This window comes from Geotrypetes seraphini, chromosome 1, assembly GCF_902459505.1.
Source record: "Geotrypetes seraphini chromosome 1, aGeoSer1.1, whole genome shotgun sequence".
Lineage (NCBI taxonomy): Eukaryota > Metazoa > Chordata > Amphibia > Gymnophiona > Dermophiidae > Geotrypetes > Geotrypetes seraphini.
In genome coordinates this window covers 541,249,964-541,263,820 of record NC_047084.1, presented here as the reverse complement: position 1 = coordinate 541,263,820, position 13,857 = coordinate 541,249,964, and the positions used below count along the sequence as shown (strand labels likewise).

Below are 13,857 nucleotides of genomic sequence, written 5' to 3'. Positions count from 1 at the left end.
AACTCTTTAAGAACTTTATGTTGAATGTCTTAAATGTACCTGAAGTAAGTCTTCCCCCGATACAAAGAATTTACTATATAAAACAAGTGCAGAAAGAAAAAGCTACAGCAGATGAAAATGTTCAATTAGATGTTTCTGATATTCTGCAATCTTCTGACATTGAAATTCAGGGAAGAGCAACTTTATTGGTCTCGTTGGTATTTCTTCAAGATAAAGAGATGTTGCTGAAATTATATTTCAATTTAAAGCAGATTTCCTATTTGGGGGAAAGGGTATATATATTTCCTGATGTTTCAAGGTGGACGCAGTCCAGAAGGAAAGAATTTCTGTTACATAGATCAAAGGTGATTGCTTTGGGGGCAAGTTTTCAGTTGCGATTTCCTTGTAAATGTTTTATTTCCTATCAAGGAAGTAAATATATATTTTTCGAACCTTCCCAATTAGGTTTTTTCCTTGAAGGTAAAGGAATCTCTACACAGTCCGAATGATACAGGTTAATAATGCGGTTAAGGTTATTTTGGATAGGTAAGATCTGACTGCTCTATTTCTTAAAGTTTTTAGTTTCCTTTGTATATTCCCCTTTCCCGAGGGGTTTTACTTTCATCTTGTCTCTTCTCCTTAAGTTGTGGACTGTATTGTATGATTTATATGGATGTTTAAATTTCAATTCTTGGTATGTAATATGACTAAGAGAATAATATATTTCTGTATTTCTTTAAACATCTTGTATAGGATGCATTAAAATGATAAATAAATAAAAAAAAAAAAAAAAAAGAGTGTGTGATCACCTTTATAATACCATGCAATAATTAACACTATTAGAAATTTTATTTCTCACACTGTGGAATGCCAAAGTTGGCATGGCCAACGCCAGAAGTAGCGTTAGGCGGGTTAAAGCAGCTATCTAGCCCCTCAAACCCATGACCCATCCCAACTGCCAATATCTTTGAACCCCCAAACCCCCAGCAAATCTATGACTTCACCTAGCCCCCCACCCCCTCTGACCCCTCCCCCCAGTCTCCACCAACACTCCCCATAACTTTTGTAGTATGGCCAGCCAGAGGGATGCCTACATTCTCTGGCCAGCAGGCCCGCATCTAAGGACCTGATTGGCTCAGAATTGACATCGGGAGTAAGGCTTCTGGGCCAGCGGCATGCAATTGCTGCACCCGCCTGGCCCTTCCCAGCAATTCGTTCCATTCGTCCCTCGCTCTCAGGCTGCAGTGAGGCCATGGCTTGCGCTGCCATGCTGATGAGTTCAACCCGCTGCAGAGCCAGGAGTCCTCCCTCCCCCCCTCCCCGCTGCTGCTGCTTCGTTGACGTGTCCTCACAGCGGCAGCAGCGGGAGATAATTAAACCCGGCGGGCGGACAGGCTTGGGGGGGGGGCCAGAAGAGAATGTGGTTCAGAATTTGGTTTTTTTTATTGTTTTCCTCCTTTATCTAGGGTACATCTTATGGAGCGAAAAATACGGTATATATTTTAATATGCCATGTGCTAATGTCTACTGCATAAGCTAACTCTTATGCTGAATGCATTCTGTATCATCTGCCTGCTAACCTGTATGCATTCCTCTCATTAATTGTTAGCTTTTTGAATTGGCCCCTCAGTACTAAGATCATATAGAATATTGTTTGAAAGAAAAGAAAAGGAGCAAGAGAGATAAAAAGCAGTGTGTCTGATATAAATGTCTGTATTGAAAACTATCTTAGAAAACGCTAACTCGGTACTGTAACACCTTTACAGAAGCTCATGTAAAAAACCGCTCTGAATTGACTTCCAGTCATTAGTAGTGGTATAGAAGCTTTCAATAAACAATACCCATTCCCATACTGTGCCACCTATTCGAAGCCCTGAAAAATGAAGCAAAGCATGGTGATAGACCAGATCAGAGGCTGCAAAGAGATCAAGATAAAACCAGAATAAAAAGTTTCCCTTAATAAACAGCATAGTGAATATCACTTTAATAGAACTGTGAGGATGGTTTCAGTGCTGTGACCAGTGTTCCCGCTAAGGTGCGCTGGCCTGCGCTCGCGCACAAAATATTACATCGCAGCGCAAAGTTTCTCTTCACAGCGCACACACGCGTCGCAAAGGTAAGGGGAGGTAAGGTAAGGGGACGCATTGGGGGGATTGCACTTCCCCACAATTGCCATGCTTCGGTTCCTCTTCTTCCTTCCTTCCTCCCCCCCCCCCCCCCGCGGGACCCTGCGGCACCATCAACTCTTACTCCCTCTAATGTCGGCCCTGCAGCTCCAGACTTCCTCGCACCTTCTCCCCTCCCCCTTTGGATCGCTATTATTTTAAATGTTATAGCCGCGGAGCTGTATCCATCAGTGGAGATGTCTAACCTCGGCCTGCCCCGGAACTCTTACTGCAACAGTGACTTCCTGTTCCTGCCTAGACGGGCGGCTGCTGCAGTAAGAGTTCCGGGGCAGGCCGAGGTTAGACATCTCCACTGATGGATACAGCTCCGCGGCTATAACATTTAAAATAATAGCGATCCAAAGGGGGAGGGGAGAAGGTGCGAGGAAGTCTGGAGCTGCAGGGCCGACATTAGAGGGAGTAAGAGTTGATGGTGCCGCAGGGTCCCGCGGGGGGGGGGGGAGGAAGGAAGGAAGAAGAGGAACCGAAGCATGGCAATTGTGGGGAAGTGCAGAGCTGCAGGGAAGAGTGTTGCGGTACCCAGCTGGAGGGAGAAGGAAGATGAGGGAGGGAATTAAAGGAGATGCCAGGGCTTGGAGCATAGGAGGAAGGTATGCCAGTCTAAGGGAAAAGGAAGGGGGAGATGTGAGAGCATGGAGGGGGAGCGAAAGATGGAAGAAAAGGAAAGGAGAGAGATGCCAGAGAATCAGGGAAGGGGAGATACCAGACTATGAGGAGAGGTGTGGGAGAGGGAAGGCGAGGAGAGAGATGCCAGACCAATGGGGTGAAAGGAGAGATGGAAGGGGGAGGCATACAGTTTCTGGAAGGGGCATAGAAGGAGAGAAGATGCCATATAGGGGAAGAGAGACGGCAGACAGTGAATGGAAGGAAGAGAGTTACAAGAAGATGAGGAAAGGAGAAACCACAGAAGACAAAGGTAGAAAAAAATTTCTATTTATTTATTGCTTTAGGAGACATGTGTCACTGTTTCTGTGAAGCATTGTATGCAGAGTCCAGCTTCTTGCTGGTTCAATTTAACCTTTGTCTATGTATTTTTATTTTATCCCCCCTTTTACAAAACTGTGAAGCGTTTTTAGCACCAGCCTTGGTGGTAGCAGCTCTGATGCTCAGAATTTTATGAGCATCAGAGCTGTTACCTCCGTAGCTAAAATCCACACTACAGTTTTGTAAAAGAGGGAGGGGTTAGTTTGTGATTACATATTCCTTACTAGGCGAAGGTGTTTTCTGTGTTCTGTGTGTTCGAAAGACATGGTTTTCTGTTAGGATTGACGGTGTAGGATTGATCTGTGCTGGTCTGGCTTGTTTAGTTTTACAATGGGTGTATTGATGTACTGCTCACTGCAATATGTAAGATGCTGCCTTTTCCTAGGTACTCATGTGTGACGTGTGGTTTGTTACTAAAAATCATGTTTTTCTTACAGATGGGGGGGGGGTGCCAAAAAATGATGGGCCCCGGATGTTACATATGCTAGGTACGCCACTGTATGTAAAGATACCAGAAAGCTGGCGTAGCAAAAACTTCTAAGTTTTGAGTATTTAACCCTCCCACAATCTCACGGGCACTCGTTTCAAGTTTATTGAGATTTTGATTTAAACGCAATATCAAATATTTTCAATGCGTATAACAAAAATAAATTTGGGGAAATAAATAAAACCATTTGAACCAGTGTTCCCGCTAAGCTGCGCTGGCGTGCGCTGGCGCACAAAATATTACATCGCAGCGCACACGTTTCTCGTCACAGCGCACGATCGGAAGAGGCGTACGGCAGATGGCAGGGCGGCGAGAGGAGAATCGGGCGAGTTGGCTCATAACTTGCTGGCGCCCGATATTTTTGGCTCACGGTGAAAAAAGTTTGCTCACAACACCCGCCCGCTTAGAGGGAACACTGGCTGTGACCACAGCGAAACCCTGATTATATGCGTCTTAGGCAGTCAGAACTGAGTAAAACTACTTTCTTGATTACCTTTTGAAAGAAATGGTAGGCTAGGTGGAGCCTGAGGCGCCTGGGCCAACCAGAATAGAGTTGGACTCATGTGCCTAAGGCCCCACCCACAGGAGGGGCCTAAGGCTACTGAGTCTATTCCGATTGGCCCAGATGCCTCAGGCCCCACCTGTGGGTGGGGTTTGAGCAGTCTGGGCCAATCAGGCCCTAAGGCCAGCCATTCGAGGGATGGCTGGCCTGCTGGACGGACGGGCTTGGCACCCATTACATTACAGGTACGGGGAGGGGGATTGGAGGTGGGGGAGGGTCGGCGGGGGGTCTCGCAGGTCGGCAGGTGGGGGGGTCGATCAGGTGTTCGAGGGGCGATCGTGGGAGGGGCTGCGTCGAGAGCAGGAGGGCCTGGGATCCCTCCTACCTGTATCTTAGTGGGGATGGAGGGTGGAGGGCTTGGGCTCTCTCCTGGCCCGATGTCGGCAGGGGTGTAGCGGTTCGACAGGGCAGGATGGCATGGGCTCCCTTTTGCCCTGATGGCGGGGGAGGGGGATCGTGGTTCGACGGGGCAGGAGGGCTTGGGCTCCCTCCAGCTCGGATTGTTGTGGGAGGGGATTCTGTAACCGGTGTTTTTTTGACAGAGAACGGTTACAGAATCCAGCTTTTAGGTGAAGGACTGGCCTTGTTTTGGCCTTTTGGGACTTAGGCTTTTTTTAGGTTGATTATATGGTGCAATTTTAGACGTAGTGGTGGTCTGGGCGTTTAAACAGCTGAACGTAGAGGCAGGTCATTATAAAAAAAAAAACCCTTTTGGACGTGGGGGGTAAGGGGGTTGCCTGGTCAAGAGAGCTTGGGCTCCTTCCTGGTTCGATGTCGGCAGGGGTTCGCGGTTCAACGGGGCAGGAGGGCTTGGGCTCCCTCTTGCCCCAATGTTGTCGGGGGGTCGCGGTTCGACGGAGCAGGAGAGCTTGGCTCCCTCCTGCGTGGATCGTTGTAGGGGGGGGGTTGATGCATCGTGGCAGGAGAGATTGGCTATCTCCCGTGCCGCGATGCGATCTCCCCTCTACAGGAACTGCCACAAACCTCGGCGGGAGAGATTGGGCATCTCTCCTGATGTGGGTCGCGGCAGTTCGAGTAGAGGGGTGATCGCATCGCGGCAGGGGAGATGAGCCATCTCCTGCCGCGATGGTTGCAGTGGGGGGGGGGGGGTAGGTTGCCGACTAGGCAACCTGTTAAAGGTTATGGTTATACCTGCTGGATGCCTATGTCTAGGTCGGCCCACCTTCCGCCCTTTCCCTTCCTCAAAAACGCCTCTTTTCGCTCTATGCGTTTAGAGGCAGGGGAAAGGCCTAAGTTGGTTTTAGATATGTCTAAAACCAGCTTTGATTATGGGTACTTGTACGATCAGGCTTTTTGATCGTCCAAGTACCCATTTAGGCTACTTCTTAGACTTTTTTAAAAAATTATTATGAGCCCCTTATTTTATAAGAACTGATATTTATCTGCAAAATCTTAAATATCACATATCTACACTTAAAAGAGCTATCCAATAAGCTCTGACTCATCATAACTAGGTAAGAAATGTAGAAGAAATTCTTGTAAGAGAAAATGCATAGTTTTTACTTTTCAATCTTATTTAAAGACAATATATTTATGCATATATATCTGATGTATTGGTGGTTTTGAAGAGTTCGATAAAGTTCAAGTTTCTTAAAAGAAATATGCATGTAAGAGTGGTAGTGTTGTCTTATTATTTTTGACTGCAGTTTAGAGATTTGGATATACAACCATAAGGTTTTATATTCAAAGCAACCAGGCAGGAAAAATCACAGTGAATGGGTTGGAGTGAATATTCAGTGGCACTTAATCAGATGGTGCTGCTGAATATTTGCTCTGACTGTCGCAGCCCTCTCCAATAAGTCGGGACATTACCTGGAGTAATGTAAACATCAGTGTTGTTCAGTGCTGGTGACCCATATAGCTAACTGTGCAAGTCAGACTGCATAAATAGTCCTAACTTTGTCTAGTTAGCTATTTGGGTATGGCACTGAATATTGGCCATACTTGGATAGCTTTAAGGTGCCATCAAAGACTTTGACATTCAGTGCCTGTGTCTGGATATGGCCTAGCACTGACTATCCAGGTCTAATGTCTTCTGGCTGAATATTGACCCCATAATGAATTGAAATTATAGACTGTGTAAACAGTATAATCTTGCATTAAAATGGTTTTTAAATGACAACTATTTTTTATATTGATTTTAGTTCTTTGATGTGATATCAACTAGTGAGAAGCCATTGGCGGAGCAGGAATGGTATCATGGTGCAATCCCAAGAGTGGAAGCCCAGGAATTATTAAAGCTGCAAGGAGACTTTTTGGTGCGAGAGAGTCATGGGAAACCTGGCGAATATGTCCTTTCTGTATTTTCAGATGGACAGCGAAGACACTTTATCATACAATATGCTGAAGTAGGTTTCAGATAATTTTTTTGTAATATTTGGCAAATTGTTTCATTGGTGACTGAAAAGCTGTTAACATCAGGCAGCTGTTTTGGTGCCTATATGTGCATTAGAATGGGCTGATATTCTGAAAACAAGCACAAAAATATATTGTAAAATCTCTTCCCCAAAATAAATTTCTTTCAGCCTGGGGAAAATTTGTGTCAGTAATAGACCAAAATAGATTAATTATCAATAGCTTTAATTGTAATCATAACTTCTAAATGAGCTAATGAGTCTAAATTCATATTATTCTTGAATGTATCAAAGGGGATTCACACCCAGAAACTTCTCAGGTTGGTAATATAATATGAATTTCTCTTTATTGTTTTAAATGTGATTCACTTTCAGTTGTCTTTTATGGTATAAATTATTGTATTTAATTTATTTAATTTCTTATATACCCCCTGCAAGTTCTGTCAAAATGGTATACATTCAGATATTCTAATTTTTTTACAATTCTATGTTTTGTTTTGTTTTGAGTTTAAATTTCTTTTATTGAATCATAAAACCAAACAGAACACAACATAACAATATAAGCAGGCAAATGCTGACAAAATAAAGTCATCCGTGTTTGTCCTTCACAGAGACCTTAAAATTCCATATAAAATCAGAAAGAAAGCTTCTTCCTCCCCTCCCCCCACACTCCAGTGTCAAAAGTTGAAAAGAGAATTTTTAGCCCTATGGGAAAGACCCTCCCAAACAGGAGCTCGAATCCCCTGAAATTTCCTCCATATGTTCAAATTTAAGCAAAGTAAACATTTCATTTTTCCACATAGTAATGTTAGGCACTTGCGAGTATCGCCATAGGAAAAGAATACATTTTCTAGCCAGTAAAGAAGCTTTTTGTATTAACAAATTTCCCCCTCTGGACAATCCCAAAGAGGTGACCTGAGAAAAGAGCAGAACATCTGCTCTCAAAGGAATTGCTTTATGCAGAACAGTCTGTAGATAGAGTCCAACAAAAGACCAAAATGTCTACAGTCTCTCACAGGACGAAAACATGTGAAGTAGGCCAGATGTGGTGGAATGGCAGCTAGGACACTGAGCATGGAATGCATACCCGGAAACAAAAGCCCGGTAAAGCAAGACATGAAGACAAAGGAGAAATTTATACTGTTGTTCTTGCAAAACAATAGAATGAGTCAGGCGAGGAAGAATGAGTCAAAACAATAGAATGAGTCAAAACAATAGAATGAGTCAAGCGCAGCCAGAATGACTCAGATACAATGAAAAGTCAGTAATGATAAATAGTAACACTTTCACTTAAATTGATGCGTAATGTCAAGTTTTATATGATATCAGAACAGCACAGGCTCTACAACAGTGGTCTCAAACTCAAACCCTTTGCGGGGCCACATTTTGGATTTGTAGGTACATGGAGGGCCGCAGAAAAAAATAGTTAATGTCTTATTAAAGAAATGACAATTTTGCATGAGGTAAAACTCTTTTTAGTTTATAAATCTTTCCTTTTGACTAAATCTTAATAATAATATTGTCATTTATAGCTAAAGAGACATATGATCAAGAAACTGTTATATTTTACTTTTGTAAATAGTACTTTTGTAAATAGTACCTGGCGGGCCGCATGTGGCCCCCGGGCTGCGTGTTTGAGACCACTGCTCTACAACAAGTTGAAATAGAAGGAAAAAGCCTCAGACAAGGGCCCTCCCATCTCCACAAAAAGTGGTTTCTTAAAGGTGGTTGAGCGGTCATCCCATTGGCAAAAAACCTTCAGCACAGAGTCTTTTCAATGTTGATGAAGATTTTTTGCCAATGAGGTGACTGCTCAACTACCTTTAAGAAACCACTTTTTGGGGAGGTGGGAGGGCCCTTGTCTGAGGCTTTTTCTTTCTATTTCAACTTGTTGTAGAGCCAGTGCTATTCTGATATCATATAACTTGACATTACGCATCAATTTAAGTGAAAGTGTTACTATTTATCCTAAGAAAGCGCAGACCATCACCCGTGATATGGTCGGAGGAGGAAAGATCTTGGTTCCACACCACTGCCACTACCTCATAATCCCAAGGGGTACTGAAACAGCCCAAGCTGACCTAATTACAAACTGGTCCTGTCTGATGCGATAAAGTTAAGGTCTCACACACCATATCTTCATTCAAAGTAGCGGCCTCCAAGGACCGGAGATAGTGAGAGACCTGACGATGATACAGCCAATCTCTAGCTTCCAAAGACCTCTTGGCTTGTAAGTCTGAAAAGGAAAGAGGTGTGCCCTCCTCCGACACCACATCACACACGTAACAAAGGCCTCGCTCACTCCAATTCTATGTTTTTTTATTCTAATTAGAATTTTATTCTGTAATTCATTGTTTTTTCTGAATTTTTATAATTTTACTTTCCTGTTGATGGGGTTCTTTTCTTTTTGTTTAGTACTATGTAAATTGCTAAGATGATGCATCAAGCTGCAGTCTATAAATACCAATAAACATAAAGATTGGTCTATAAATAAACAATGATTTATAAATACCTATAAAAATAAACACACAGTAGGTATTTTTCTGTCACTGGAGGGCTTACAATCTCAGTTTGTACCTGAGACAATGGAGAGTTAAGTGATTTGCCTAAGATCACATCACATTACATTACAATTTGTAATCTGCCAAAGCCCTTACAAGTTCAAAACAGTTAACAGAAATATTAAATTCTGGTGACAAACCCAGTTAGAACATAATGACAGATGTACAATTACAAACAAAATATGGCATCAGTATTCATGATAAAAATTTCTTAAACAAGAATGTTTTAAGAAATTTTCTAAAAACTGTATAACAAACCTCTGATCTAACTAGAATGGGAAGTTAATTCCAAATTAAAGGAGTCTGGTAAAAACCGAAGCAGTCCAATGAGTGAATGACTTGATTGCCTTCAGAGATGGAAATTGCAGATAAAATTGCTTCTGTGAACATGACCCAACCCACAAACTAAAAATGTAATTACTGTGCTCCCCCGCAAATTTGCAGTCCCGGTCATTCGCAGTAATTTCTGACCGCAAAGGGGAGGCAGGAGAGGGCAGCTGCATGTCAAAGCAGCTCCTGATTGGTGAGGCCCAACTTTAGTACAGGAAGAGGCAGTCAGAGCATACCGTGAGTGATTTCCTTCACTCGCCGGCACTCCAGCTGCCCTCTCCTGTCTCCCCTGCCTAAAAACCATATTTGTGATTTTTCGACATTCACGGGGGTTCCTGGAACGGAACCCCCGCGAATATTGGGGGAGTACTGTAATTCCATTAAATACTGTGGCACCTGACCATTACATGATCTTAAAAATCATAACACAAAGCCTTCATTGGCAGCCACTGTAATTTGATAATATATGGATGATATTTGGAAATAGAAAAGATAATCCTTGATGCAATCTTTTGCACTGATTGTAATTTCCTCAATAACCCTTTAGTACACTATATTGCAATAGTCCATCTGGGATAGGATGAGTGATTGAACCAAAATTACAAAAAATGATTTATCAATATTTTCGAACAGCCCAAATGATTTCTTAGTAACCAAGTTGACCTGATACTCCATTGTCAGCAAATGATCCAGTTGCACCCCTAAGACTCTAGTTTGCATATCAAATGTATAATTGCTTTGACCCAAAGATGACAAACAATCAAATCTAGCCAAATCCTGTGAACTCAAACAAAGAAATTTAGTTTTATCTATATTTATATTTATCTGTTCCATTGGCTAGCACTCTTTTTTCTAAACTTTTTATTTGTTTAATTATAATTTACAAACATTATACTTGATACAGAAACATGGTATAAACATCTTACAGGAAATTCTCTATTTGCTTTCCTCACAAATGGAAGAAAGAAAACAGCAAATAATAAACCTCCTAAAACCTCTATAAACAGGAGGGGGCCATTAATTATACAGAAGATATTAAGGAATAATCATTTAAAGGAAAAGCAAAAAACTGAGTCCATTTGAGTTCAGTTTCTTAATTCACTCCTTAGTTGATGTGGTTCTTCTCAAGATCATCTTCATATCTAAGAAGGTTCTTAAATGTTGTAGTTCAAAAAATACATATTTCAAACCCAATTATTTTACAACACATTTACAAGGATAAGCTAGCAAGAATGTGGCACCAAAGATCTAGTCTCTTCCCTCATGACCAGAAATAATTTCCCTTTATCCTGTGTAGATTTTGTTACATCAGGTTATATCCAAATTTTTTGACCATTGAAAAGTAACTGTGAATTAAGAAAAAATTGCTTCAAGACCAAGTTAAGATCATTTTCAAATACAAATGACACCAAAAGTGTAGCTCTATCAGTTATAGTTGATTCTTCCAATATAGCTGATAAGTTCTGCAGCATATTTCCATTCATTTGAGACTGAACCTCATTCTCTACTTCTTTTAGAGGAAACTGGCAAATAATATACTTTGTTTTGCTCCAGGCTCAGATGGCATGTCAGACTAGCAACAGATGCCACCTTCCTCCACTGGAGGTAGAGTCTTATATATGCGTATATTGTGGCGGGGTCCAGGACCCGCAAGCAGGCAAGGCCCCAAACACCCACTATGAGTGCTTGGATGCCTAGCGCCTCCCCGAATCCCAGGTCATGTGATACAGAAGGCCCCCCTATCACCTGGAATTAGTGTCGTCCCATCTGGGTACTTCCTAGCTGCTGCCAGGTCTGAGACAGGGTAGGATCCACCCCTTGTTCCCACTCCAGGTTGGGAAATCTCTCATGTACTTCTTGTAGGATCCAGGGTCTAAACTAAACCTAAGTTTATATACTGCATCCTCTCCATAAAGATAGAGTTTGGCACTGTTTACATGTACTTTAATAAATGAGGGAAAAACATAATAAAAATTAGTAGTTATAAAAAGGGTAGCGAGCTTTACATTTTTGAGAAAAAACAGGTTTTCAGATGCTTTCGGAATAATTGGAAGGAGCCCAGATTCCGCAGCAGGGCAGGAAGGTTATTCCAAAGCTCTGTGATTTTGAAGAAAAGAGATTTCTCTAATTTTCCTGCATAGATGATGTCTTTTAACGAGGGGAAAGATGGTTTAAGGTTTTGGGTGGATCTGGTAATGTCAGGTCTCGAAGAATTCCAAGATAGTGGAATTAGGGGAGGAAAAATGCCATGTAGGATCTTGAATGTTAGGCAGGTAGATTTAAAGTGAACCCTAGAAATCACTGGAAGCCAGTGAAGTTTTGACAGAAGTGGGGAAACAGGTTCGAATTTACTTTTTGCGAAGATCAACCTAGCCGCAGTGTTCTGAATCTGCTGAAGTCTTTGAAGACTTTTCTTGGTTAGACTTAGATAGATGGAGTTATAATAGTCCAGTCTGGAAAGAATGATTGATTGTACAAGGACAGCAAAATGTTATTGGCGGAAGCAGGATCCCACTTTTCTCAACATGTGAAGACTAAAAAAACATTTTTTTACCAGAGAGTTGAGATGGTCATTAAAGGAAAGTGTAGAGTCAATAATGATGCCCAAAACTTTGCTTGAGAATTCAATCTGCAATGTGGGACCAGAAGGTAGTGAAATGAGCGTGGGTAGCTGACTAATTTTGGGCCAAGCTAAAGTAGTTTTGTTTTGGACTCATTCAGCTTCATTTGTATAGTGAGGACCCAGGACTAGAGTATCATTATGCAAGCTGTTATATTTTCGATGAGGTTAGTGAGGTTGAAATCTTTTTCAAGAAGGACAAGAATGTCATCTGCATATGTATATAGTGTTTCGAAGGGAGATAGATGGAAGAGTTTCAAAGAAGACATATAGATGTTGAAAAGAATAGGGGACAGAGGTGATTCCTGTGGGACACCACATAACGGTCTCCAAGGAGAAGACATGGTGCCATTCATGTTAACAGTGTAAGATCGGGATCGTAAAAATTTCAAGAACCAGTCTAAGACTGTGGAATCAATGTCTATCTCAGAAAGTTGGTAAATTAGGATATCGTGGTGGACAACATAAAAGGCCGCAGATAGATCAAATTGTAGTAGGATAGCAAACTTATTACAAGATTGAAGTTGTTGAACCTTTGAAATTACTGAGGCCAGTAGGGATTTGGTGCTGAAATTGGGTCTGAAGCCATATTGGCAAGATAATAGAAAGGAGAATCTCTCTAAATAAGATGAGAGCTGAGTGGATATAGTAGCCTCAAGCATTTTGGTCAGGAGAGGAATATTTGCTATAGGACGATAGCTAGAAGGGGAGGACGGGTCTAGATCAGCTTTTTTCAGTAATGGGGTCAGGGCAATGTGTCCCATTTCTATGGAAAATAGATCTGATAGTAAGGCAGAGTTGATAAGTCTGATGAGAGATGATATAGCCAGCGCGGGAATTTTCTCGTATAGGTAAGAAGGAAATGGGTCCAGGACACATTTGCAGGATCTTAATTTGTCAAATCAAAAAATAGGGCAAAAACTCTCAAAAACTATGAGAATGGAGTGATTAGAAAATCATAACAAAAATACAAAATAATCACTCAAGCATAATAAATTCTAAATATCATATACAGCTGATAGTGAATTGTAATGCTCAGAGATATGGAGGTGGTAACAGGGAATACCCAACACTACCACCTCACTGCCCAATCTTCGCTTAATTCAAAGCACCAGCTGTAAACATTCTACACTAGTAGATATGGTTTGTTTAAGTGCACATAGCTACCGTTATTTGGAAAATAACAAAACGTTGTTTAAACATAAGCCTGAAAAAACTTATCTTAGGTTCACGGGTTCCTTTTCAATAGATCACAGCGAGGTAGCTGCTCTGCTACGTACGAACCCAGAATCAGGTCGTCTACGAATGATTTAGCACCTAAGATAAGTTTTTTCAGGCTTATGTTTAAACAATGTTTTGTTATTTTCCAAAGAACGGTAGCTATGTGCACTTAAACAAACCATATCTACTAGTGTAGAATGTTTACAGCTGGTGCTTTGAATTAAGCGATGATTGGGCGGTGAGGTGGTAGTGTTGGGTATTCCCTGTTATCACCTCCATATCTCTGAGCATTACAATTCACTATCGGCTGTATATGATATTTAGGATCTTAATTTGTGGCACAGTTTAGATACCTGGGCTTCAGATACATGCTCAAAGACTGTACAGGATCTGTCTACTGGGATAGGGTTAGTGTCGCTAGGCACCAGAGAATTGTAAGTGACTGCTGATGAAAAAGAGCTTCTTATAGTAGCAACCTTTTCATTGAAGAATTTTGCTAGATCGTCCGCTGCTGGAGAGGAGGGGAGAATAGAGGAGTCATTTTTAGAGATT

The 13,857-nt window shown here is 41.8% G+C and overlaps 1 protein-coding gene across 2 annotated transcripts in view; it reads left to right on the top strand.

Moving 5' to 3' along the window:
* FER (FER tyrosine kinase) overlaps positions 1-13,857 on the top strand; it is a 304,375-nt gene that overhangs the window by 163,038 nt on the left and 127,480 nt on the right. For both annotated transcript variants that reach the window (XM_033929145.1, XM_033929146.1), the window contains exon 12: positions 6,364-6,567. In XM_033929145.1, coding sequence (XP_033785036.1) covers positions 6,364-6,567 — 204 coding nt within the window. The remainder of the gene's footprint in view (positions 1-6,363; positions 6,568-13,857) is intronic.